This window comes from Mobula hypostoma, chromosome 5 (genome assembly GCF_963921235.1).
Source record: "Mobula hypostoma chromosome 5, sMobHyp1.1, whole genome shotgun sequence".
Taxonomy (NCBI): Eukaryota; Metazoa; Chordata; class Chondrichthyes; order Myliobatiformes; family Myliobatidae; genus Mobula; species Mobula hypostoma.
In genome coordinates, this window is record NC_086101.1 from 6,770,953 (window position 1) to 6,795,702 (window position 24,750).

A 24,750-nucleotide genomic window follows, 5' to 3' on the forward strand; every position below is an offset into this window, starting at 1 on the left:
AATACTATGATTGCACATTTATATGGAGAGGTAATATAAAGATTTTTACTCCTCATGTATGTGAAGGATGTAAGAAATAAAGTCAATTCAATTCAATCCAAGCAACACACAAAATGCTGGAGGAAGTCAGCAGGGAAGGCAGCATCCATGAAAAAATGTACAGTCGACGTTTCAGGTCAAAGCTCTTCAGCAGGTCTGGAGAAAAAAAGATGAGAAATCACAGTTAAAAGTGGGGGGGGGGGCGGAGAAACACGAGGTGATCGGTGAAACCGGAAGCTGGGAAGGTGATTGGGTGAAAGAGATACGGGACTGGAGAAGGGTGAGTCCTACAGGAGAGAACAGAAGGTCATGGAAGAAAAGTGGGAGGAGCACCAGAGGGAGTCGATGGGCAGGCAAGGAGATAAAGTGAGAGAAGGAAAAGTGCAAGGGGAATGGTGAAGGAGGGGCGGCCATTACTGGAAGTTCGATTAGTCGACGTTCATGCCATCAGGTAGGAGGCTACCCAGTCGGAATATAAGATATTGCTCCTCCAACTGAGTGTGGCCTCATCGCGACAGTAGAGGAGGCCCTCGATGGACATATGGGAGTAGGCAGTGGAATTTAAATGGGTGGCTACTGGGAGAATCAGCTTTCTCTGGTGTTTGATGAAGCTGACTCCCAATCTACGTCGGATCTCACTGATATACAGAAGGCCACACCAGGAGCACCGAACACAGTATATGACCGCACCTGACACACAGGTGAAGTGTCACCTCACCTGGAAGTGCCAGGAGGGAGTTCAGTAGGATGGAACGAATGGATAAGGAAGTCATGTAGGGAGTGATCCCTGCTGAAAGCAGAAAGTGGGGGAGAGGGAAAGATGTGCTTGGTGGTGGGATCCTCTTGGACATGGTGGAAATTACAGAAATTATTAAGAGTGAGGACAGATTCTGCTAGATGAAGGAGAGTGATTGTGGACGGGAACTGGTTGGGACGGGTGTCCAGAAAGAAACAGAGAGTTGGAGGCCTTCCTGCTGGTGGATGGAGGTGTACAGGGACTGGACATCCATATTGAAAATAAGATGATCGGGGCCAGGGAACTTGAAATCATTGAAAACATCCGGAGCGAGTGAAGTCACTGATGGTTCACTCCATCCCGAGACAGTGACCCCTGACCCTCAACCCCTCAGACAGGAGAAACGTCCTCCCTGTATCCTGTCTGTTGAGCCCCGAAAGAGTTTTGTGTTTCCCTGAGATCTCCTCTCATTCTTCTAAACGGGGAACAGAGAACAGTACAGCCCACGAACAGGCACAGAAACTGAAATTGGTCATGTGGTGGACAGTGAAGTTTGTCCAAAATTACAACAGGACCTCAATCAACTGGGAATCTGGGCAAAGGAATAGCAGAAAGAATTTAACACAGAAATATGCAAAGTGACTCATTTCACGAAGTTAAAACCAGGACAGAATGTACACAGTGAATGTCAGGGCCCTGGGGAGTGCTGTAGAATAGAAATACCCATGGGAACAAGTACATAGTTCCTGAGAGTAGAGACACAGGTAGACAGTGTAGTGAAGAAGGTGTATGGTATGCTGGACTTCATCGATCGGGGCATTAAGTACATGAGATGGTTTGTCATGTTACAGCTGTACAAGACATTGGTGAGACCACACTCAGAGTACTGGGTACAGTTCTGGTCACCGAGCTGTAGAAAGGATGACATTCAGCTGGAATCTGTGCAGACAAGAGTCACAGGAATGTTACCGGGGCTCAAGGGCTTCAGGAGAATCTGGATCAACCTTTGTATCCAAAACTCTATCCATGTTTCTCTTCAACATAGTTGATGTGTAAATGTGCAGAGCCCTGTTAGATTATGAGCTGGGTAAATACATTTATTCACCTCTGAATGGTCGTCCCCTCACTGTGTCTCCTCATCCTGACACCCCCGTTACCAGAAACATCATCCCTGCATCTACCTGGGGAGCCTGGAGCAAGTCTCAGACTCTCTCTCTGTCTCCACTACACACAAATACACAAAGGGGGCTTCACCATTTACATATCTCCATTGCGTCAATGACCAACACAGTCTGCCCGAGGATTGTGCTGGGATCCGCCTGCATGTGGTGCCACACTTCCGGCTCCAAAATATCATGACCACGTCTCCCTAACCTTCACCGTACCTCTCCGGCTAATTCCAGCCTGAGCATCAATTTCTCTGATGGTCCACTTCCCTCTCCGAGCACATTCCTTCTTCTTTATCCCCTTTCCGGAGGAAATTACACTGCACTCCCATTTTTTTCTTGAATCAGATGCTGGAAGAAGTAAAACCAAACAGAAATTACTTGAAACCCACAACAGAGCAGGCAGTGTTTGAATCAATTTCGGGAGAAGTCACCGACGTGGAACATGAAGCCTTTTCGTCTCTCCACAGATCCTGACCAACCTGCTGTGTTTTTTCTGCATTTCCTGAGAGGAACTGTGTCCCAAAATGAACATCTGATTTAACGTAGAGATCCCGGCTCCAGTTGTCTCATAAATTATAGGAACAGCTCCCCATGTTCCGTCAGGGTGATCGTCAACCTGACAGCATCAACACTGAATTCTCAAACTTCTGGTAGTCCTTCCCTGTTATATTTACTATGTAATTGTCTCTCTCCTGCTGATTACCAGCCCCATCACCCTATCACTTTCCCCTCCCCCCCCCCCCACCATCTCCATCTGCCCATCACCCACACACTCCTCCCCAGCTCCTTCTCTCCATTCCGGGCTCCACTTTCCCCTCCTGTCAGATTCCAAAATCTTCAGCCCTTTGTCACTGTCACCTCTCACCTCCCATTTCTGACACATTTCCAAACTCCACCCCTCCCTCATCTATTACCCCTCACCTGGATCCACCCATCACCCGTCCATTTCCCTCCACGTATGTTACCTGACACTCTGGGAGACTCCGGCGCTTCGTGTGTTACCAACAGTACATGTCCCGTGTTACCAACATTCACCGTGACCTCCCTCTCCCAGTCAGCACCACCACCACTTGTCCCAGTTACCCGGTCAGTCCCGGTGGACTTTAGCACCCGGGGGAGTCGGGGAGCTCAGGACCCGCCGTCCGCGGCTGCTGCTGAATCCGCGGTGTTTCTGTTCTGTTGACGGACGCGGTGAACGAGTTAAAATTAATGGACTGATAATTCTCACATAGTGTTTATTTCACTCTCCGCACATTTATATTTACACTGACTTACTCCTGACGCCGGTCCCGGACCCGACCCGTTTACAGACCCGGAGCGGAACCGGAGCAGATTCTCAGCCACTGGTTTGCAGCCCAAGGCCCGAAGAAAGGATAAAGTTTCTCCGTGAATTTATTTCCATTGAAGGTGTGGAGATGGGACTTGGTCTCCGCGTTGTAAAATGAAACTGTCCCGGACTGGTAACTGAGATAAACTCCCACCCTCCCGGGGATGGGACCGGCAGGGAGACAGGATACAGCGGAGGTGTAAACCTTCATCACGTCATTAACCCGCCCGATGATCCAGAATCCGGTCTCCGGACTCAGTGTGAACAATCCCTTCCTCTTCACAGACTCTGCGGCGACTCCCAGACTCCAGCACCGATTCCCCGTCACCTCCACCTCCCAGTAATGTCTCCCCGATGTGAATCCCTCCGATCCCAGCACACAAGCCCAGTATGTGAACCACTTCCCGTTGTCAGGGAGATCCCTCCAGGTCGCGGTCGGTCTCACACTCTTCCGATCCTCAGACACCTCGAGCAGCGGATATGCCGTTTCCACATCCAGGGTGACAGAGACTGGGGGGAGAAGCAGAGAATTAGAGAGTCCCCGGAGATCGATGGGGAGACTCGGGCAGCGCGGCCCCAAGACCGGGGGAGTGGCCGCTGGGCCTCAGGCTCAGTCGGGTGGCCGACAGGACCCTTTCCCGGGATTTTACCCAAACACAGCGGATGGACAACCAGTAGCTTCCCGAGGTTTTTCCTCGACATGGAGAGCGGATTTTTCCCGATCAACACCCACAAAATTCTGGAGGATCTCAGCGGGTCAAGCAGCATGTGTTAAGGGAGATTTCAAGCCGAGACCTTTCCTCATAAATGGAAAGAAAGACGGGAGATAGCAGTGGAAACGGGTATGAGGAAGTACTGGAGAAACAACTGGATCCAGATGAGGATGGGGTGATTGAACATCGGAGGCATTTAAAGAGAAGGTAAGGCAGAATTCATTCCTGCTGACCATCTCACTTTAATGAACTAGTTCCATTTGCCTGTATTTGGTGAGCGCAGCAGGCGAGGCAGCATCTCTAGGAAGAGGTACACTCGACGTTTCAGGCCGAGACCCTTTCAGTACTAACTGAAGGAAGAGCTAGTAAGAGATTTGAAAGTGGGAGGGGTAGGGGAGATCCAAAATGATAGGAGAAAACAGGAGGGGGAGAGATGGAGCTAAGAGCTGGACAGGTGATTGGCAAAGGGGATATGAGAGGATCATGGTACAGGAGGCCCAGGGAGAAGGAAACGGACGGGGGCGCGGGGAAACCCAGAGGATAGGCAAGGGGTATAGTCAGAGGGACAGAGGGAGAAAAACGAGAGTGAGGCAAAGAATGTGTGTTTATAAATAACAGATGGGATACGAGGGAGTGGTGGGGCATTAGTGGAAGTTTGAGAAGTCAATGTTCATGCCATCAGGTTGGAGGCGACCTAGACGGAATATAAGGGGTTGTTCCTCCAACCTGAGTGTGGCTTCATCTTTACAGTAGAGGAGACCGTGGATAGACATGTCAGAATGGGAATGGGATGTGGAACTAAAATGTGTGGCCACTGGGATATCCTGCTTTCTCTGGTGGACAGAGCGTAGGTATTCAGCAAAATGATCTCCCAGTCTGCGGCGGATCTTGCCACATCGGGAGCACCGGACGCAGTATATCACCCCAGCCGACTCACAGGTGAAGTGTCGCCTCACCTGGAAGGACTGTCTGGGGCCCAGGATTGTGGTAAGGGAGGAAGTGTAAGGACACGTGTAACACTTGTTCCGCTTACAAAGATAAGTGCCAGGAGGGAGATCAGTGGGGAGGGTTGGGCGGGGTGGGGGGGGGCGGTACGAATGGACAAGGGAGTCGCGTAGGGAGCGATCCCTGCAGAAAGCAGAGGGGGGGGGGTGAATGTTGTGCTTAGTGGTGGGATCCCGTTGGAGGTGGCGGAAGTTACGGAGAATAATATGTTGGAGCCGGAGACTGGTGGGGTGGTTGGTGAGGACCAGGGGAACCCTATTCCTAGTGGGGTGGCGGAAGGATGGAGTGAAAGCAGATGTGCGTGAAATGGGGGAGATGCGTTTGAGAGCAGAGTTGATGGTGGAGGAAGGGAAGCCCTTTTCTTTAAAAAAGGAGGACATCTCCCTCGTCCTGGAATGAAAGCCTCATCCTGAGAGCAGATGCGGCGGAGACGGAAGAATTGCGAGAAGGAGATGGCATTTTTGCAAGAGACAGGGTGAGAAGAGGAATAGTCCAGATAGCTATGAGTGTCAGTAGGCTTATAGTAAACATCAATAGATAAGTTGTCTCCAGAGATAGAGACAGAAAGATCTAGAAAAGGGAGGGAGGTGTCGGAAATGGACCAGGTAATCTGGAGGGCAAGGTGAAAGTTGGAGGCAAAGTTCACCAGCAACTTTGATGTGTTTGCTTGAGTTTCCAGCATCTGCAGAATTCCTCGTGTTTGCCTGTATTTGCCCATTATTTCTTTAGCACTTTCCCACCCACATACCCGTCTAGATGTCTTTCAAATCATTGTAACTGTACCCACCTCTACAGTTCCCTTTGGCAGCCTCCTGAGCTCCAGGAAAAAAGACCCAGAATATCCAGCCTCTCCTTATAAACCAAACCAGTAATATCCTTGTAAATCTGTTTCATACCCTCTCAGTTTAATGCCATTCTTCCTCTAGAAAGATCACCAGAACTGTACAGTGTGATCCAAATCATAAAGACGAGAAAGTCTGCAGATGCTGGAAATCCAAAGCAACACACACAAAACCATGACCCAAAACTTCAACTGTTTATTCATATCCATAGCTGCTGCCTGATCTGCTGATATCCTCCAGCAGTTTGTGTGTGTTACTCTGCTCCAAATGTGGCCTTCCCAATGTCTTGTACACTCATAACGTGACGTCTCAGCTGCTGTACTCAGTATTCTGACTGATGAAGGCAATCACCTCCTGGTCTCTCTGTTCCACAACACTCTCCAGGGCCCCACCGATTGCTGTATAAATCCTGTCCTGGTTTCCCTTCCAAAATGCAACACCCACATCTCTCTGAATTAAAATCAATTTCCATCCAATGACCCAGAGACCCAATTAATCAAGATCTTGTTGTAATCTTGGATAAACCATGAGCAACAAGGTTCTGTAGTGGATAACACAATACTGTTGCACCTTGGGGTGTTCCGGAATTCAAAGATCAATTCCGACACCATCTGTAAGGAGTTTGTACCGTCTCCCCGAGACCTCGTCCCTTTCCTCCGGGTGCTCCTGATTCATCCCTCAGATTGGGGAGAGTGGACAGTGAGGAAGACCATCATTACTTGCAGTGGGATCTGGAGCAGCTGGAAAAATGGGCTGAAAAGTGGTAGCTGGAATTTAATGCAGACAAGTGTGAGCTGTTGCACTTTGGTAGGACCCCCGTGTAGGTCTTACACAGTGAATGGTCGGGCACTGAGGACTCTGTTCTGCAGCAGATCTGGGAACACAGGTCCAGAATTCATTGAAAGTAGTGCTACAGGTAGATAAGGTAAAAAGAAGCATTTGTCACATTGGCCTTCATAAATCAAAGCATTAAATACAGGAGATGGAATGTTACGTTGAGAACTGGTGAGGCCTAATATGGAATATTGTGTACAGTTTCGATCACGTACCTACAGGAAAGATATAAACAAGTTTGAAAGAGTAACAGAGAAAATTTACAGGGATGTAGCTGGGACTGGAGGACCTGAGTCCTAAGGAAAGATTGAATAGTTTAGGACTTTATTCCTGTAGCATAGAAGACTGAGGCGAAATTTGATAGAGGTGGACAAAATTATGAGGGGTATAGATAGGGTAAATGCAAGCAGACTTTTTCCACGGAGGTTGGGTAGGATTACAACCAGAGGTCATGGGTTAAAGGTGAAAGATGAATAATTTAAGGGGAACATGATGGGAAACTGCTTCATTCAGAGGGTTGTGAGAGTGTGGAACGAGCTGCCAGTGCAAGTGGTGCATGCAAGCTTGATTTAAACATTTAAGAGAAGTTTGGACAGGTACATGGATGGTAGGAGTTGTAGGACGATGGTCCCGGTGCAGGTTGATGGGAGCAGGTAGTTTAAATGTTTCGGTACAGACCAGGTGGGCTGAAGGGCCTGTGCTGTTAGTTTCTATCACTCAGTGACGCCTGTACAAAGACATAGCGGTTTGTAGGTTAAATGGTCATTGTACATTGACCCGTGATTAGGCTAGTTTTAAATAGTTGGGGTGCTGGGTTGAGCAGGTTATTGGTCTGGGACGGCCTGTTTCACACTGTATCTAAATAAATAAATAACCTCTTCACTGTCCAACCTGATGGCATGAATATTGACTTCTCTAACTTCCGTTAATGCCCTCCTCCCCTTCACAACCCATCCCTTATTTATTTATTTATTTATTTATCTATTTATTTATTTATTTATTTATTTATTTATTTGATATTTTTTATTTTCCCCCCTTTATTTTCTCTCTCTCTCTCTCTTTTCTCCCTCTGTCCCTCTCACTATAACTCCTTGCCTGCGGTCCACCCTCCGGGCTCCCCTCCCCTCTTCTGTCTCTCCCCAGGCTTCCTGTCCCATGATTATCTCCCTTCTCCAGTCTGGTATCGTTTTTGCCAATCAACTTTCCAGCTCTGTGATTCACCCCTCCCTTCCTGTCTTCTCCTATCATTTCGGATCTCCCCCTCTCCCTCCTACTTGCAAATCTCTCACTGTCTCTTCTTTCAGTTAGTCCTGACGAAGGGTCCCGGCCCAAAACGTCGACTGTACCTCTTCCTGTTGATGCTGCCTGGCCTGCTGCGTTCACCAGCACTTTTTGCGTGTGTTGCTTGAATGTCCAGAATCTGCAGATTTCCCTGTGTTTGCGTTTTAAGCATGTCACCTACATCCTCTGCAAATCATTCATATGAATGATGAAAAACAGTGGACCCAGCACCGATCCCTGCAGCACAACCGCTGGTCACAGGACTCCACCCAGACAATTCTGTATCCTATTCCGGATCGTACTGTATCCCATGTGATCTAACTCTCTGCTACCTCGTCAAATCCCTCGCTAAACTCCATGAAGACGATGTCTACTGCACTTTCATCAACTGTAATTTATTTATTGAGATACAGCACGGAATAGGCCCTTCCGGCCCTTTGACTCCCACCACCCAGCAACCGCTGATTTAATCCGAGCCTGACCATGGGACAAGTTACAATGACCTTCCACCACCCAGAAACCCCTGATTTAAAAACGCAAACAGGAATTCTGCAGATGCTGGAAATTCAAGCAACACACATAAAAGTTGCTGGTGAACGCAGCAGGCCAGGCAGCATCTCTAGGAAGAGGTGCAGTCGACGTTTCAGGCCGAGACCCTTCGTCAGGACTAACTGAAGGAAGAGTGTTCAGACCGAGCCTGACCATGGGACAAGTTACAATGACCCCCAGCACCCAGCAACCCCTGATTTAATCCGAACCTGACCACGGGACAATTTACAATGACCCCTACTACCCAGCAACCCCTGATTTAATCTGAGCGTGACCATGGGACAAGTTACAATGACCAGTTAACCTGCCAACCGGTACAGGTTCGGACTATGAAACCGGAGCACCTGGAATAAACCCACGTGGTCATGGGGAAATTATAAACTCCTTACAGGCAGTGACGGGACATGAACCCGTGTCGCTGGTACTGTAAAGCGTTGTGCTAACCACTATGCTACCGTACCGTCCATGCTGAAAACCAAGCTGGGTATCCCTGATTAGTCCTCGGCTTTCTAAATGAATGTAGATCCTGTCTCTCAGAATCCTCTCCATTAATGTACCCTCCACCGACGTTAGGCTCACCGGTCTGTACTTCCCAGGCGTTTCCCTACAGCCGATCTTCAATAAATGTTCAACATTAGTCTCCCTCCAGTCTTCTGGCCCCTCACCCACAGCTATCGATGACACACGTATCTCCAAAATGGGCTCCACACTTTCCTCCTGAGCTTCCCACAATGTCCTGGGATACACTTGATCAGGACCTGGGGATTTATAGACCTTTATGCATTTTAGGACCTGCAGCACATTTGCTTCTGTAATGTGGTAGAAAATGAGGTCGATCATCTTCTGTAACATGGGGGAATTGAGGGCCTCGTGGAACTGGCACAGAAGAGGAGTTGAGAAATGGTGACAGGGAAGATTTATCAGGATACAGGCAAAATGCAGGTAAGTGGACTGGGTGGGGGAGCGGTTGATCTGACAGAATCATATAAGGTTAGGAGGGGTGTAGATTGAGCAGATGGTTGAAATCTTCTTCCCACAGGAGGGGGATCAAATACAAGAGGTCACAGGTCTGAGGAGGGAGGAAGGAGTTTAAAGGTGAATTTATTTGAACAGTGAGTGGTTGATGTTGGAACTTGCTGCCAGAGGAGGTGATGGAATCAAATACAAACGCTGTGTTTACCAGGCACTCAGAAGACGACACTTCAATAGACAAGGCGCAGAAGGAGACTGGTCTCATACCGGCCAATGAGGTGAGTGTAGATGGGTAAATAGGTCAGAACAGAGGTGACGGGCCGAAGGGCCTATTTCAATACTGTACAACGATGACTCTGTGAAGTTAAATGAACTGATTGACTGAGACCCCACAGCCTCCGGTACAGAGAATTCCAGATAGGCCATCCTCTGAGGGTCCACCTCATCCTGAGACTGTGACCCCTGACCCTCGACTCCTCAGACAGGGGAAACATCCTCCCTGCATCCTGCCTGCTGCGTTTGGAAAGACAAGGACAGGTCAGGGACAGTCAGCACGGCGTTGTGCATGAAAAATCACGTCTCACAAGTTCCAGTTTGTTGAAGAGGTGACAGAGAGCATTGACCAGGACAGGGTGGGAGACATTGTCCACATAATCTTAAGTAAAGCCTTTGATGTTGATCATAGACCACACTTGGAGTATTGTGTGCAATTTTGGTTCCCCGACTATGGGAAGATGTCATTACACTGGTCAGGAAACTTCAAAAGGCTGTAACAATGGCTGGAGGGCTTGGGAGAGACTGGATAAGCTGGGGCTATTTCCCTGGAGCGATGAATGTTGAGGGTTGACCCCTTTTCGAGGTATATAAAATCATGAGGGGCAGACGTAAGGTGTAGGCTCACGGTCTTTTTCCCATAAAGGGGGATCCAAAACCAGAAGGCAGAGAGGGAAGGTGAGAGGGGAAAGTTTTTTAAGGGAGCTACAGGGCAACCAGTGACCAATCGGCAACTGGGATTGATTAGGAAGGGCAAATTAAAGGAAGACAGGCAAACACAGCAGCCATCGTCTGAGTGGACATCGTCAGAGTGGTGATCTTGAGGCTTCAGCTCTTTGAGGGTTCACACAGAGAGAAAAAAAAGGCATCTAAAAACGTAAACACGAGTAATTCTGCAGATGCTGGAAATTCAAGCAACACACATCAAAGTTGCTGGTGAACGCAGCAGGCTAGGCAACATCTCTAGGTCGAGGTACAGTGGACGTTTCTGGCCGAGACCCTTCGTCAGGACTAACTGAAGAAAGTGCTAGTAAGAGATATGAAAGTGGGAGGAGGAGGGGGAGATCCAAAATGGTAGGAGAAGACAGGAGAGGGAGGGATGGAGCCAAGAGCTGGACAGGTGATTGGCAAAAGGGATATGAGAGGATCATGGGACAGGAGGCCCAAGGAGAAGGAAAAGGAGGAGAGGGGGGGAACCCAGAGAATGGGCAAGGGGTATGGACAGAGGGACAGAGGGAGAAAAAGGAGACAGAGAGAAAGAATGTGTGTATATAAATAAATAACGGATGGGGTACGAGGGAGAGGTTGGGCATTAGCGGAAGTTAGAAAAGCCAATGTTCATGCCATCAGGTTGGAGGCTACCCAGACGGAATATAAGGTGTTGTTCCTCCAACCTGAGTGTGGCTTCATCTTTACAGTAGAGGAGTCCGTGGATAGACATATCAGAACGGGAATGGGACGTGCAATTAAAATGTGTGGCCACTGGGAGATCCTGCTTTCTCTGGCGGACAGAGCGTAGGTGTTCAGCAAGACGATCTCCCAGTCTGCGTCGGGTCTCGCCAATATATAGTTGGCCACATCGGGAGCACCGGACGCAGTATATCACCCCGGCTGACTCACAGGTGAAGTGTTGTCTCATCTGGAAGGACTGTCTGGGGCTTACACCTTACACTTCCTCCCTTACCACCATTCAGGGCCCCAGAGAGTCCTTCCAGCACCCCTGTGGCCACCCCCCTCAACAACAGGTATATCACTCTGGATACTGTCCGGGGGGAGGGAGGTCACCTAACAGAGGAAAGTCACAGTGGTCGGGTCCCTGGTACTGAGTCTGCCTCTGTGACTCAGAAGAGAAGGGAGAGAAGAGAGATGCTGTGGTGACAGGGGATTTGTTAGTTGGTGAAAAGGACAGGAGGCTCTTTGGATGAGAACAAGATTCCCAGATGGGATGTTGCCTCCCGGGTGTCAGGCTCTGGGATATCTTGGATTGAGTCCTCAGCATTCTTAAGTGTGAGGGTGCACAGCCAGAAGTCGTGGTCCATATTGATACCAAAGACATGGGTAGGATGAGTGATGAGTTTCTGCAAAGGGAGTTCAAGGCGTTAGGTGCTGAGTTAAAGGGCAGGACCTCCCGGGTTGTGATCTCAGGATTGCTCTCTGTGCCACGTGCTGGTGAGGCCAGAACAAGCAAGATTATACAGTTTAATATGAGACTAAGGAGTTGGTGTAGGAGGGAGGGCATAAGAATTTTGGATCATTGGGCTCCTCCCAGGGAAGTTGGGACCTGTACAGGAGGGACAGTTTGCACCTGAACTGGAGGGGACTAATATCCTGGTGGGAAGGTTTGTTAATGCTGCACGGTGGAGTTTAAACTGGAGTTGTAGGGGGGTGGGAACCAGAGTGTCAGAATAGTTAGTCGAGAGGTTGTGGAGGTAAGACCTCAGACAAAGTTAGGAATCAAAAGGTTGAGCATGGTGCAACTAGTGTCCTGAGCTCAATATATTTCAATGCAAGAAGTATCGTAGGAAAGGTGGATAATGGTGATGAAGATGAGGGAGCTGGTTTACAAACAGAGGCAATGTATCGTGAGGAGAGGCTGTTGATAGGGCAAAATTGTATTCAACAGAAATATTTGCAACGTAAAAGGCGGACAAAATTGGAAAAGGTCTGAAGGTGTTGTATCTGAATGCACGCAGTATACGGAACAAAGTAGCTGAACTTGTAGTTCATCTACTTGTAGTTGTGGACGGGTCGTATTCCGCATGGAGGTCGGGGACCAATGCTGTGCCTCAGGGATCTGTTCTGGGACCCCTACTTTTTGTGATTTTTATAAATGACCTGGATAAGGAAGTGGAGGGATGGGTTAGTAAATTTGCTGATGACATAAAGGATAGGGTGTTGTGGATAGTGTGGAGGCCTGTCAGAGGTTACAGCGGGACATTGATAGGATGCAGAACTGGGCTGAGAAGTGGCAGATGGAGTTCAACCCAGATAAGAGTGAAGTGGTTCATTTTGGCAAGTCAAATATGACGACAGAATACAGTATTACCGGTAAGACTATTGGAAGTGTGGAGGATCAGAGGGATCTTGGTGTCCGAGTCCATAGGACACTCAAAGCTGCTGCGCAGGTTCACTCTGGTTAAGAAGGCATACAGTGCATTGGCCTCCATCAAACGAGGGATTGAGTTTAGGAGCCGAGAGATAATGTCGCAGCTATACAGGACCCTGGTCAGACCCCACTTGGAGTACTGTGCTCAATTCTGGTCGCCTCACTACAGGAAGTTCGTGGAAATCTTAGAAAGGGTGCAGAGGAGATTTACAAGGATGTTGCCTGGATTGGGGAGCATGCCTTATAAGAATAGCTTGAGTGAACTCGGCCTTTTCTCCTTGGAGCAGCGGCGGATGAGAGGTGACCTGATAGAGGTGTACAAGATAATGAGAGGATCGTGTGAATAGTCAGAGGCTTTTTCCCAGGGCTGAAATGGCTCGTACCAGAGGGCCTAGTTTTAAGGTGCTTGGAAGGAGATACAGAGGAGATGTCGGGTTGGTTTTTTATACGCAGAGAGCGGTGAGTGCATGGAATGGGCTGCTGGCAGCGGTGGTGGAGGTGGAAACAATAGGCTCTTTTTAGAGACTCCTGGTTGGATACATGGAGTTTAGAAATATAGAGGGCTATGGGTAAGCCTGATAGTTCTAAGGTAAGGACATGTTCGGCAAAGCTCTGTGAGCTGAAGGACCTGTATTGTGCTGTAGGTTTTCTATGTCTTTTTGTTTCTACATCCCACAGAAGAAGTACTCTAAAAGTAAGATGTGGCTAACAAGAGAAGTCAAAGCCAACATAAAAGCCAAAGAGAGGGCATAAAACAGAGCAAAAAGTAGTGGGAAGTTAGAGGATTAGGAAGCTTTTAAAAGGCAACTAAAACGTCATTAAGAAGATAAAGAGGGATTGCAAAATTAAGTTAGCCAATAATATTAAAAAGGATAACTCACCCTCTCCCCCTTCCTTTCGGAGATGGATGGCTGACATGATCTCAGTTATACAGATGGAGAAACTTAGGTTCTTGAGAACCAATTCAATTAAAAAAAATTCGGCTATCTGAGGTCCATTTCTTGCCTACCTGAACCATTTCCCCCCAGCTGATTTCTCACGCCTCTCATTTGAGATTTAATGTTTCGTATTTTTGAGCACTTTGTACAATAGGCATCCCTCTAATGTAATGTCCCTTTTTCTTGCTTATTTCATTTTTACACTTGTTTGAGCTGGTGTGTTCTTGTTGGTTTCATTGTATTTTTTTTTTGAAAATTTTGAAAATACAGTATTAAAAAAAAGGATAACAAAAGTTTCTTCAGATATAGAAAGTTTAAAAGACCATAAGATATAGGAGCAAAATTAAGCCATCTGCCAATCAACTCTGCTCCGCCATTCAATCATGGCTAATCCTTTTTTTTATCTCCTCCTCAAGTCCAGTTTCCAGCCTTCTCCCCGTGACCTTTGAAACCATGTCCTTTCAAGTACCTATCAGTCTCTGCCTTAAATGCACCCAACGACCTGGTCTCCACAGCTGCATGTACAAAAAATTTAACAAACTCACCACCCTTTGGCTAAAGAAATTTCTCCTCATCTCTGCTTTGAAAGGGCGCCCCTCTATCCTGAGGCTGTGCCTTATTTTCCTGGACTCTCCCACTATGGGAAACATCCTTTCCACATCCACTCTGTCTAGGCGTTTCCACATTCGAAAGGTTTCAATGAGATCCCCCCCTCATCCTTCTGAATTTCAGCGAGTGCAGACCCAGAGCCATGAAATGCTCCTTGTATGATAACCCTTTCATTCCTGGAATTATCCTTGTGAACCTCCTCTGGAACCTCTCCAATGCCAGCACATCTTTCTCAGATGAGGTTCCCACAATGGACGTGGCATCAAAGGTTACAGGGAGAAGGCCGTGGAGAGGGGCTGAGGAGGGGAAGAAAGGATCAGCCATGATTAAATGGCGGAGCAAACGCAATTGGCCAAAGAGACTAATTTTGCTCCTATGTCTTATTGTCTATAGATTCCTTTCAGCCTATAATTACAGCCATATTTTGTGTCTAATTATAACTTAGTTGTGTCTCATAAACAAGGAAAATGAATCTTGCGTTTTACCTTGTTTATTGCTGTCAATCGCTTCTTCCGACGCTATGTCAAGCAAATAGGGGTGATCGAATTTTTCAACAAGTAGGGCACCATCTGTCACTGACAATGTCACGTTTTCATCACTAATCCTGTAAATATTATACATGTAGTTATAAACTGAGCATCAGTAATATTTGAACTATTTTACAGATTCATACAGTGTTTCAGTAAAGACCATGACCTACCTCCTCTTCCGACGAGCTTCCTCCTGAAATAAATAAAACACAGATCTCAATTGATTGAGATGGACCATCGGCATCCCGACAGCAGGAATCTGAGCCAAGTTACTACAAGCTGCTGAAAATTCCCACTAAACTCATTCCCACTGACACGAACGGTAAAAGAGGGACATTGAACCATGGGAGAAAGTACAAGGAATGCTTATGAGAATTATACCATAACTGAGAGAAGGAATTCACAGGAGAGACTGGCCAGGTTGTGTATTTTTATCTGGATATGATGTCAGGGAGGATCAGATGGAGGAATTTAAGATTCCGAATGGATTTGACAGAAAATATTTCTGCTTGTGTGGAGACCAAAAGTCAAAGATATAACACAGTTGGTCGTTAATAAATCCCACAAGAAATGTGGTGAAGAGAATGTGGAACTCACTGCCACAGGAGAGGTTGAAGGAGAGTAGCAGAGATTGAATGTAATGGAGAAACAGGATAAACACATGACGGACCATGGAGTCCGGAGCACTGTTGCTGGGTGTGGTGAGTAGGTGGGAGGAGGCTTGTGAAGCAGGGAAACTGATAGGAGAGAATGGACTGAAAGACCTGTCTATGATGGAAAATGGGATATAATCCGATGAAAAATATTTCTGAAAAACAAAAGACAGTGCAAAATTCTCCAAAACACTGAACCTGATACAAACCAGATATAGATGGTAAATCTGATCTGAGGGTCACATTCTGGAATTCAACCTCAGTTCCCACGGATCAACAGTGGTTAATGGTGGTAAATAACAATGGTTATTTCTTCAGCCGTTTGAACGGGGCACGACTGCGGAAGCGTGTGGAGGTCGGCCACTGAGAACAGCAGGAAGAGTTTAAGAGCGAGCAGAGTTGAAAAGGTGACGGTTATTTCTTCAGCAGTTTGAACGGGGCACGACTGTGCAAACGTGTGGAGGTCGACCAGTGAGAACAGCGTTTATAAGGAAGACAGATTTACAGAGTGGGTGACAGAGCAGGGGGAGACAGAGTAGGAAGGCTTTGGCTCAACGGGGCTTTGGCGATAAAGGGTCGAGGCCAGGTAGATTATCTGTTTAAAATAAAGAGAGAGAGTATGAGTGTGAGGCCGGTTTTCTGTGCTTGGTGTCAGATGTGGGAGGTCCTGGAGACTCCCGACCTCCTGGACGACCACATCTGCACCAGGTGTGTCGAGCTGTAGCTCCTTAGAGACTGCGTCAGGTAACTGGAGCTGCAGCTCGATGACCTTCGTCTGGTCAGGGAGAGTGAGGAGGTGACAGAGAGGAGCTATAGGCAGGTAGTCACCCAGGACCACAGGAGAAAGAGAAGTGGGTAACAGTCAGGAGATGGAAGGGCAAGAAGCAGGTACTAGAGAGAACCCCAGTGGGTGTCCCCCTTTACAATAAGTATTCCTGCTTGAGAACTGTTGGGGGAGGCGGCCTACGTGGGGGAAGCAAAAATGGTCGCATCTCTGGCACAGAGTCTGGCCCTGTGGATCAGAAGGGTAGGGAAAGGAAGAGTGATAAGGGACTCTTATAGTTAGGGGGTCAGACAGGTGATATTGTGAACACAGGAAAGAAACGCGGATGGCAGATTGCCTCCCAGGAGCCAGGGTCCAGGATGTTTCTGTTCGCATCCACGATATCTTGAAGTGGGAAGGAGAACAGCCAGAGGTGGTGGTACATATTGCTACCAATGACATAGGTAGGAAAAGGGAGGATAAACAGACTACAGGGAGTTGGGAAAGAAGTTGAGAAGCAGGACCTCAAAGGTAGTAATCACTTGGTCAATCTCGGACACTTCTCTCCCCTTTCTCGATGTCTCGGTCTCGATCTCTGGAGACAGACTGTCCACTGACAGCTTCTACAAGCCCACTGACTCTCATAACTACCTCAACTATAAATCTTTCCACCCTGCCACATGCAAAAATGCCATTCCCTTTTCCCAGTTCCACCGTCTCTGCCGTATCTGCTCCCAGGATGAGGCTTTCCGTTCCAGGACATCTCAAATGTCCTCTTTCTTTAAGGATCGTGGTTTACCTTCTACCATCATTAATGATGCCCTCACCCGCATCTCCTCAATTTCCTGCACTTCGGCCCTCACCCCATCCTCCCGCAACCACAACAGGGACAAAGCTCCCCTTGTCCTCACCTACCACCCCACCAGCCTCCGGATCCAGCACATTATCCTCCGCAACTTCCGCCACCTTCAACAGGACCCCACCACTAAACACATCTTTCCCTCTCTACCATTCTCTGCTCTCCGCAAGGATCGGTCCCTCCGCTACTCCCTTATCCGCACGTCCATCCCATGGATCTCCCACCCGGCACTTAACCCTGTAAGCGCAAGTGCTACACCTGTCCCTACACCTCCTCTCTTGCCACCATTCAGGGCCCCAAACAGTCCTTCCTAGTGAGGCAACACTTCACTTGTGAGTCTGTTGGGGTCACGGATTGCATCCGGTGCTCCCGATGCGGCCTCCTCTACATCGGTGAAACCCGACGAAGACTGGGGGACCGCTTCGTCAAGCAGCTCCGCTCCGTCCGCCAAAACAGACAGGATCTCCCAGTAGCCACGCACTTCAACTCTGCTTCCCACTCCCATTCAGATATGTCCATACATGGCCTCCTCTACTGCTATGATGAGGCTAACCGCAGGTTGGAGGAGTAACACCTCAGATACCGTCTAGGTAATCTCCAGCCCCTTGGTATGAACATAAATTCTCCAACTTCCGTTAATTCCCTCCGCCTCCCTTCCTCTATCCCTATGTCACTCTGCCCCTCCCTCAGCTGCCAATCACCTCCCTCATGGTTCCACTTCCTTCTTCTACTACCCATTGTTTTCCTGCCTATGACGTCCCTGCTTCGCCCCCCGCCCAACCCCTTTGTCTTTCAAATGACTGGTTTTTCAAGTGAACCTACAACCATTCTTCAAATCGTTCCCCCTCCTTCTTTCTTCAGTCTTGACGAAGGGTTCCGGCCCGAAACATCGACTCATCGTTCCCACCGATGCTGCCTGACCTGCTGAGTTCCTCCAGCGTGTTGAGTGTTGAATAGAACATAGAATAGTACAGCACAGTACAGGCCCTTCGGACCACAATGCTGTGCCGATCCTTAAACCCTGCTTCCCAAATAAACCCCACCGTAAATTCCTCCATATACCTGTCTAGTGGTCTGTTAAAATTCACAAGTGTATCTGCCCCCACCACTGACTCAGGCAGTGCATCCCACGCACCAACCACTCTCTGAGTAAAAAACCTTCCTCTAATATCCCCCTTGAACTTCCCACCCCTTACCTTAAAGCCATGTCCTCTTGTATTGAGCAGTGGTGCCCTGGGGAAGAGGTGCTGGCTGTCCACTCTATCTATTCCTCTTAATATCTTGTATACCTCTATCATGTCTCCTCTCATCCTCCTTCTCTCCAAAGAGTAAAGCTCTAGCTCCCTTAATCCCTGATCATAATGCATACTCTCAAAACCAGACAGCATCCTGGTAAATCTCCTCCGTACCCTTTCCAATGCTCCCATGTCCTTCCTATAGTGAGGCGACCAGAATTGGACACAGTACTCCAAGTGCGGCCGAACCAGAGTCTTATAGAGCTGCAACAACACCCGTGACTCTTAAATTCTATCCCTCGACTTATGAAAGCTAACAATCCATAAGCTTTCTTAACTATCCTATCTGCCTGTGAGGCAACTTTCAGGGATCTGTGGACATGTACCCCCAAAATCCCTCTGCTCCTCCACTTTACCAAGTATCCTACCATTTACTTTGTACTCTGCGTTGGAGTTTGTCCTTACAAAGTGTACCACCTCACACTTCTCCGAGTTGAACTCGATCTGCCACTTCTCAGCCCACTTCTGCATCCTATCAATGTCTCTCTGCAATCTTCGACAATCCTCTACACTATCCACAACACCACCAACCTTTGTGTCGTCTGCAAACTTGCCAACCCACCCTTCTACCCCCACATCCCGATCGTTAATAAAAGTCACGAAAAGCAGGGGTCCCAGAACATATCCTTGTGGGACACCACTGGTCAGAACCCTCCAATCCGAATTTACTCCCTCCACCCCAACACTTTGCTTTCTGCAGGCAAGCCAATTCTGAATGCACCTGCCCAAACTTCCCTGGATCCCATGCCTTCTGACTTTCTGAATAAGCCTACCGTGTGGAACCTTGTCAAATGCCTTACTAAAATCCATGTAGATCACATCCACTGCACTACCCTCATCTATATGCCTGGTCACCACCTCAGAGAACTCTATCAGAACACGATCTGCCCTTCACAAAGCCATGGTGACTGTCCCTGATCAGACCAGGTTTCTCTAAATGCCCATAGATCCTATCTCTAAGAATCTTTTCCAACAGCTTTCTCACCACAGACGTAAGGCTCACTGGTCTGTAATTACCCGGACTATCCCTACTACCTTTTTTGAACAAGCGGACAACATTCACCTCCCTCCAATCCTCTGGTACCATTCCCGTGGGCAACGAGGACCTAAAGATCCTAGCCAGAGGCTCAGCAATCTCTTCCCTCGCCTCGTGGAGCAGCCTGGGCAATATTGCGTCAGGCCCCGGGGACTTATCCGTCCTAATGTATTTTAACAACTCCAACACATCCTCTCCCTTAATATCAACATGCTCCAGAGCATCAACCTCACTCATATTGTCCTCCCCGTCATCAAGTTCCCTCTATTTGGTGAATACCGAAGAGAAGTATTCATTGAGGGCCTCGCTCACTTCCACAGCCTCCAGGCACATCTTCCCACCTTTATCTCTAATCCGTCCTACCTTCACTCCTGTCATCCTTTTGTTCTTCACATAATTGAAGAATGCCTTGGGGTTTTCCTTTACCATACTCGCCAAGGCCTTCTCAAGGCCTTCTTGCCCTCCTTGGCCCCTTCGTAATCTCCTTTCTTGCTTCACTATATTCCCCAATAAACCCATTTGATCCTTGCTTCCTAAATCTCATGTATGCTGGCTTCTTCCACCTGACTAGATTTTCCATCTCACTTGTCACCCATGGTTCCTTCACCCTACCATTCTTTATCTTCCTCAGCGGGACAAATTCATCCCTAACATCCTGCAAAAGATCCCTAAACACCCATCACATGTCCATAGTACATATCCCTGCAAAAACGACATCCCAATTCACACCCGCAAGTTCTGGCCTTATAGCCTCATAATTTGCCCTTCCCCAATTAAAAATTTTCCTGTCGTCTCTGCTTCTATCCTTGGCCATGATAATGCTAAAGGCCAGGGAGCGGTGGTCACTGTCCTCCAGATGCTCACCCACTGTAAAGTTGAGAGATCTGTCACCTGGCACGGTTCATTACCTAATACTAGATGGCTTTCCCCCTAGTCGGCCTGTCAACATACTGTGACAGGAATCCGTCCCGGACATACTGAACAAACTCTGCCCCGTCTAAGCCGCTGGAACTAATCAGGTGCCAATCAATATTAGGGAAGTTAAAGTCAGCCATGATAGCAACCCTGTTATTTTTGTACCTTTCCAAAATCTGCTTCCCAATCTGTTCAACTCTATCTCTGTTGCTACCAGGGGGCCTATAGAATACTCCCAATAGAGTAACTGCTCCTTTCCTGTTCCTGACCTCCACCCATACTGACTCAAAAGAAGATCCCGCTGCATTACCCACCCTTTCTGTAACTGTACTAGTATCCCTGACCAGTAATGCCACCGTTCCTCCCCTTTCCCCCCCTCTCTATCCCTTTTAAAGCACTGAAATCCAGGAATATTGAGAATCCAATCCTGCCCTGGTGCCAGCCAAGTCTCTGTAATGGCCACTACATCATAATTCCATGTATGTATCCAAGCTCTCAGTTAATCGCTTTTGTTCCTGATGCTTCTTGCATTGAGGTACACACACTTCAGCCCTTCTGCCTTACTGTCTTTACACCGTTTATTCTGCTTCTCTTTCCTCAAAGTCTCTCTTTATGTTAGATATGGTTTTATTCCATGCACTTCTTTCACTGCTCTATTGCTCCGGGTCCCATCCCCCTTGCAAATTAGTTTAAACCCTCCCGAACCATGCTAGCAAACCTACCTGCAAGGATATTTATTCCCCTCGAGTTCAGGTGCAACCCATCCAATCTGTACAGGTCCTACCTTCCCCAGAAGAGATCCCAATGATACTAAAATCTAAAACCCTACTTCATGCACCAACTCCTCAGCCATGCATTCAACTGCCTTCTCCTCCAATTCTTACCATCACTGTCACATAGCATTGGCAACAGTCCTGAGAACGTCACCCTTGAGGTCCTGTTCTTCAGTCTTCTGCCTAGTTCCCGAAACTCACACTTCAAGACCTTATCCCTCTTCCTGTCTATGTCGTTGGTCCCTACATGTATCACGACTTCTGGTTGCTTTCCCTCTCGTACCAGGATGTCGTGCACCCGATCAGAGACATTCCGGACCCTGGCCCCCGGGAGGCAAAAAACCATGCGGGTGTCCTTCTCACGTCCACAAAATCTCCTGTCTGCTCCCCTGACTACAGAGTCTCCAATGACGACAGCTTTCCTCTTCTCCGTCCCACCCTTCTGCACCACCCGGTCAGACTCAGTGCCGAAGGCCCTGCCACCGTGTCTCACACCTGGTCGGTCGTCCCCGCCAACAGTATCCAGGACGGTAAACTTATTATTCAGGGGAATGGCTACAGGGATGCTCTGCACTACCCGTCTGCTCACCTTCGCTTTCCCCCCTCTGACTGTGATCCAATGACCTGCTTCCGACAACCTAGGTATGACTACCTCCCTGTAGCTCTCATCTATGACTGCCTCATTCTCCCCTATGAGTCGAAAGTAATCCAGCTGCTGCTCCAGATTCCTTATATGGTCTTCCAGATCGTTCAGCCGTGTGCACTTCTGGGAGATGTGACTCTGCGGGAGAGGGGAGTTCCCCCAAGACTGCCACATCTCACATGAGAGGCACATCACCGTCTCAGTAGGCATTGTAAAAACTAACTGGGATCAAGCTTGTCCTCCGCCTCTTCTTTCAGAATCTGACACAAGAGTTTGAACCTTTTCACTATTGACTAAGGATGTAATATCAACTAAATCTAGCCTTAAGTAAATACTAGCATCGGTGACATTTTTACAGGATTGTTGTAAAAACTCACCCAATTTGGGTGTCACGGTAGCCCAGCAGTAACGCTATTACAGAGCCAATGGTCCGGGATCAATTCCCGTTGCTGTCTGTAAAGAGTTTGTAGATTCTGCCTGTGACTGTGTGTGTTCCCTCCAGACGCTCCGGTTTCCTCCCACATTCCAAAGATGTGTAGGTTAGGGTCAGTAAGTTGTTGGCGTGCTATGTTGGTGCCGGAAGCGTGGTGACTCTTGGCCTGAGCACACAGAATGTGTTGGTGATTGACACAAACGGCCCAATTCACTGTATGTTTCAATGTGACAGGAAAAGCCAATTTACATTCACAAATGTTGTTCAGGGAGGACAACTGCCTTCCAAACCCCGTCTGGACTGGACGAGACTTCAGATTCTTGGGAATATCATCGTCCCAGAGTTTCCCCTGCTAAGTTGATCGTCAAGCCACCCAGTGAAGGATGAGAGACAAAATGGGCCAGGCCGAGGAACCGATCATCCCTGGAGTACAACAGTAAAACACTTTGAAAAGAAACCTCTTTAGCAGCTGAATTGAAACTGGCTGCACCAGACACACTCACAGTCTGTGAATGTAATGGGATGTTACTCTGTGTCTCGGGATATTATACGTGGGAATCACAGAACCGATCACTGGTTCAGTGCTCTGATCAGAGTGAACACTCCCGAGATGGTTGCAGCCCGTCCTGTGATGTACAGATGTTGTGAGAGGCCAGTTTGAGGACAACAACAATCCGGAACAGTCAAAACATCTGTCTGGTTTAAATCAGTTTACAACTACAGTATTTGTAAATCGCACACTGAGTTAAAATACATCATTTTGTGACAACTTTTACAGAAACAAACTGAAATCTCTCACCATGAGGAATATGATAATGTCTTGTTGATCCATCTGTTCCTGTAACTTTGAGATTTCCTCCTGGATGGAATTCAAATTCTCTTGAATTACTTGAAGATTTTTCTCCATTGGATGTAGAATCCTCTCCTCTTCTTCCCTGAGATCTCGGAGCGCGCGCTGCTCTTTCTCGGTGATAATCCGGCGCAGTTCAGCAAACTGGGATGTGATGTGGGACTGAACACTTTGTGACTGTTCCTGTCAAGTGAAAGGAGAGGCTAGTTTATTATTTGGCCCTGATGTATTTCCTTATGATATGGAAGGTCTATCCACCCATTATCTTCCAAGAGGACCACAAACTTGCCGTTGGGTTTGGAGGCTTGTGTGCCTCAGTGACCCAAAGAACTATATTGGCTGGAATGTGGGCTTTATGCTTTGACTCTTGGTGGGGTCACCCATGCCAAACAGGTCAAAGGGTAGAGGCCAGAGTAAGAGTGGTCTACTGGTCCTCCAGGTTAATGGATTCAGCTCAGGGCTAACAATACTGACTGGTAAAACAGAATTGTTACGGAAACAGTGAAAAGTCTTTCTACATCTGAGTGTCATGTTATTCCTGAGTCTCCACTGAGGACCTGCATGACTGACAGTAGTGAAAACCGAGAAGTAGCTGCTGACATGTTCAATGAAGACATGAACACGGCCAGAGATGGAGGACTGTCATTGCTGTCCTAAACGCCAGTGGCATAACAGGCAGTAAGTAAGTGGCTCTCAGATCTTCGGTCACACTTCCCTGCAACCCAGTCTTCCTCACTGACCCATTAACTCCCACCTGATTCACATACAAACACCTTCACAGGGTTAATTACAGTAGCCAATTTACCGTTCAACCATGGAATGTCGGCTAAAAGAAGGTACTGGTTACTCAGAGAACGTGCAAACTCCACGCAGACAGCACCAGAGGTCAGGATCGATCCCAGGGCACTGGAGCTGCGATACTCTGCTATTCTGCATTAAAGGGAACAAAACTACACAACGATATTGGAAATTCTGCTCTGGAAGCCTCACCCAAACACCGGAAATCTTCTCTTGCTGTTGCTGCTCCATTTCCTGAAAGTCCGATTTCTTTTTTGTGAGAGAGTCCATGGAAGATTTAACCCGATTCTGGGAATCAAAGAGTGAATGGATTAGGCAAAAAGATGACACTTTTGGATCAGACAAAAAGACGATCGAAAGTGGGTTATTTTTACCTTGTAAACTTCAACGGCTTCTTTAATCGGCATGAAGTTGTGAGACTTGTGTTTCCGCGTATTTCTACAGATCAGACAGAGCAGTTTCCTGTCGGTCTCACAAAACAGCTTCAGTTCTTTCTTATGTTTCTCGCAGCGAAGTTTACTTTCCTTCCCTTTCGGATCCAAGTTTCGTTTTCGAGCTTTCTTAGACAGATTTGCTAAGGCCCGATTGACCCTGAGGGTGCGGTCTGCAATCTCCTCTCTACATTCCGGGCAGGAGTTTCTGTCCTCCCTTTTCCAACACCGTGTGATACAGGAGCGGCAGAAGTTGTGTCCACACTCCAGTGACACCGGATCGGTGAAAAAATCCAGGCAAATGAGACAGATTACCTCCTCGGTTAAACTCTCGACCTGTCGTTTCGAAGCCATATTAATTCACGGCACTTCCTGGTT

The 24,750-nt window shown here is 47.9% G+C and overlaps 1 protein-coding gene across 1 annotated transcript; it reads right to left on the reverse strand.

Moving 5' to 3' along the window:
- LOC134346535 (zinc-binding protein A33-like) lies at positions 1–24,750 on the reverse strand. The gene is made up of 8 exons (XM_063047946.1): positions 24,316–24,750; positions 24,134–24,229; positions 23,093–23,326; positions 15,094–15,116; positions 14,879–14,997; positions 2,910–3,781; positions 2,161–2,292; positions 1–195 (listed from the first exon to the last, which is right to left on the reverse strand). The coding sequence occupies exons 1-6, from the start codon at positions 24,724–24,726 to the stop codon at positions 3,249–3,251; spliced, it is 1,416 nt and encodes a 471-aa protein (XP_062904016.1). The 5' UTR covers positions 24,727–24,750; the 3' UTR covers positions 1–195; positions 2,161–2,292; positions 2,910–3,248.

Excerpts from the sequence above, each read along its gene's own strand:
- LOC134346535 (XM_063047946.1), bottom strand. The coding sequence starts at position 24,726 with ATGGCTTCGAAACGACAGGTCGAGAGTTTAACCGAGGAGGTAATCTGT. Across the intron at positions 15,117-23,092 it reads ACATTATCATATTCCTCATG|GAGGAAGCTCGTCGGAAGAG; the intron begins GTGAGAGATTTC and ends TATTTATTTCAG. Across the intron at positions 14,998-15,093 it reads GAAGCTCGTCGGAAGAGGAG|GATTAGTGATGAAAACGTGA; the intron begins GTAGGTCATGGT and ends TAATATTTACAG.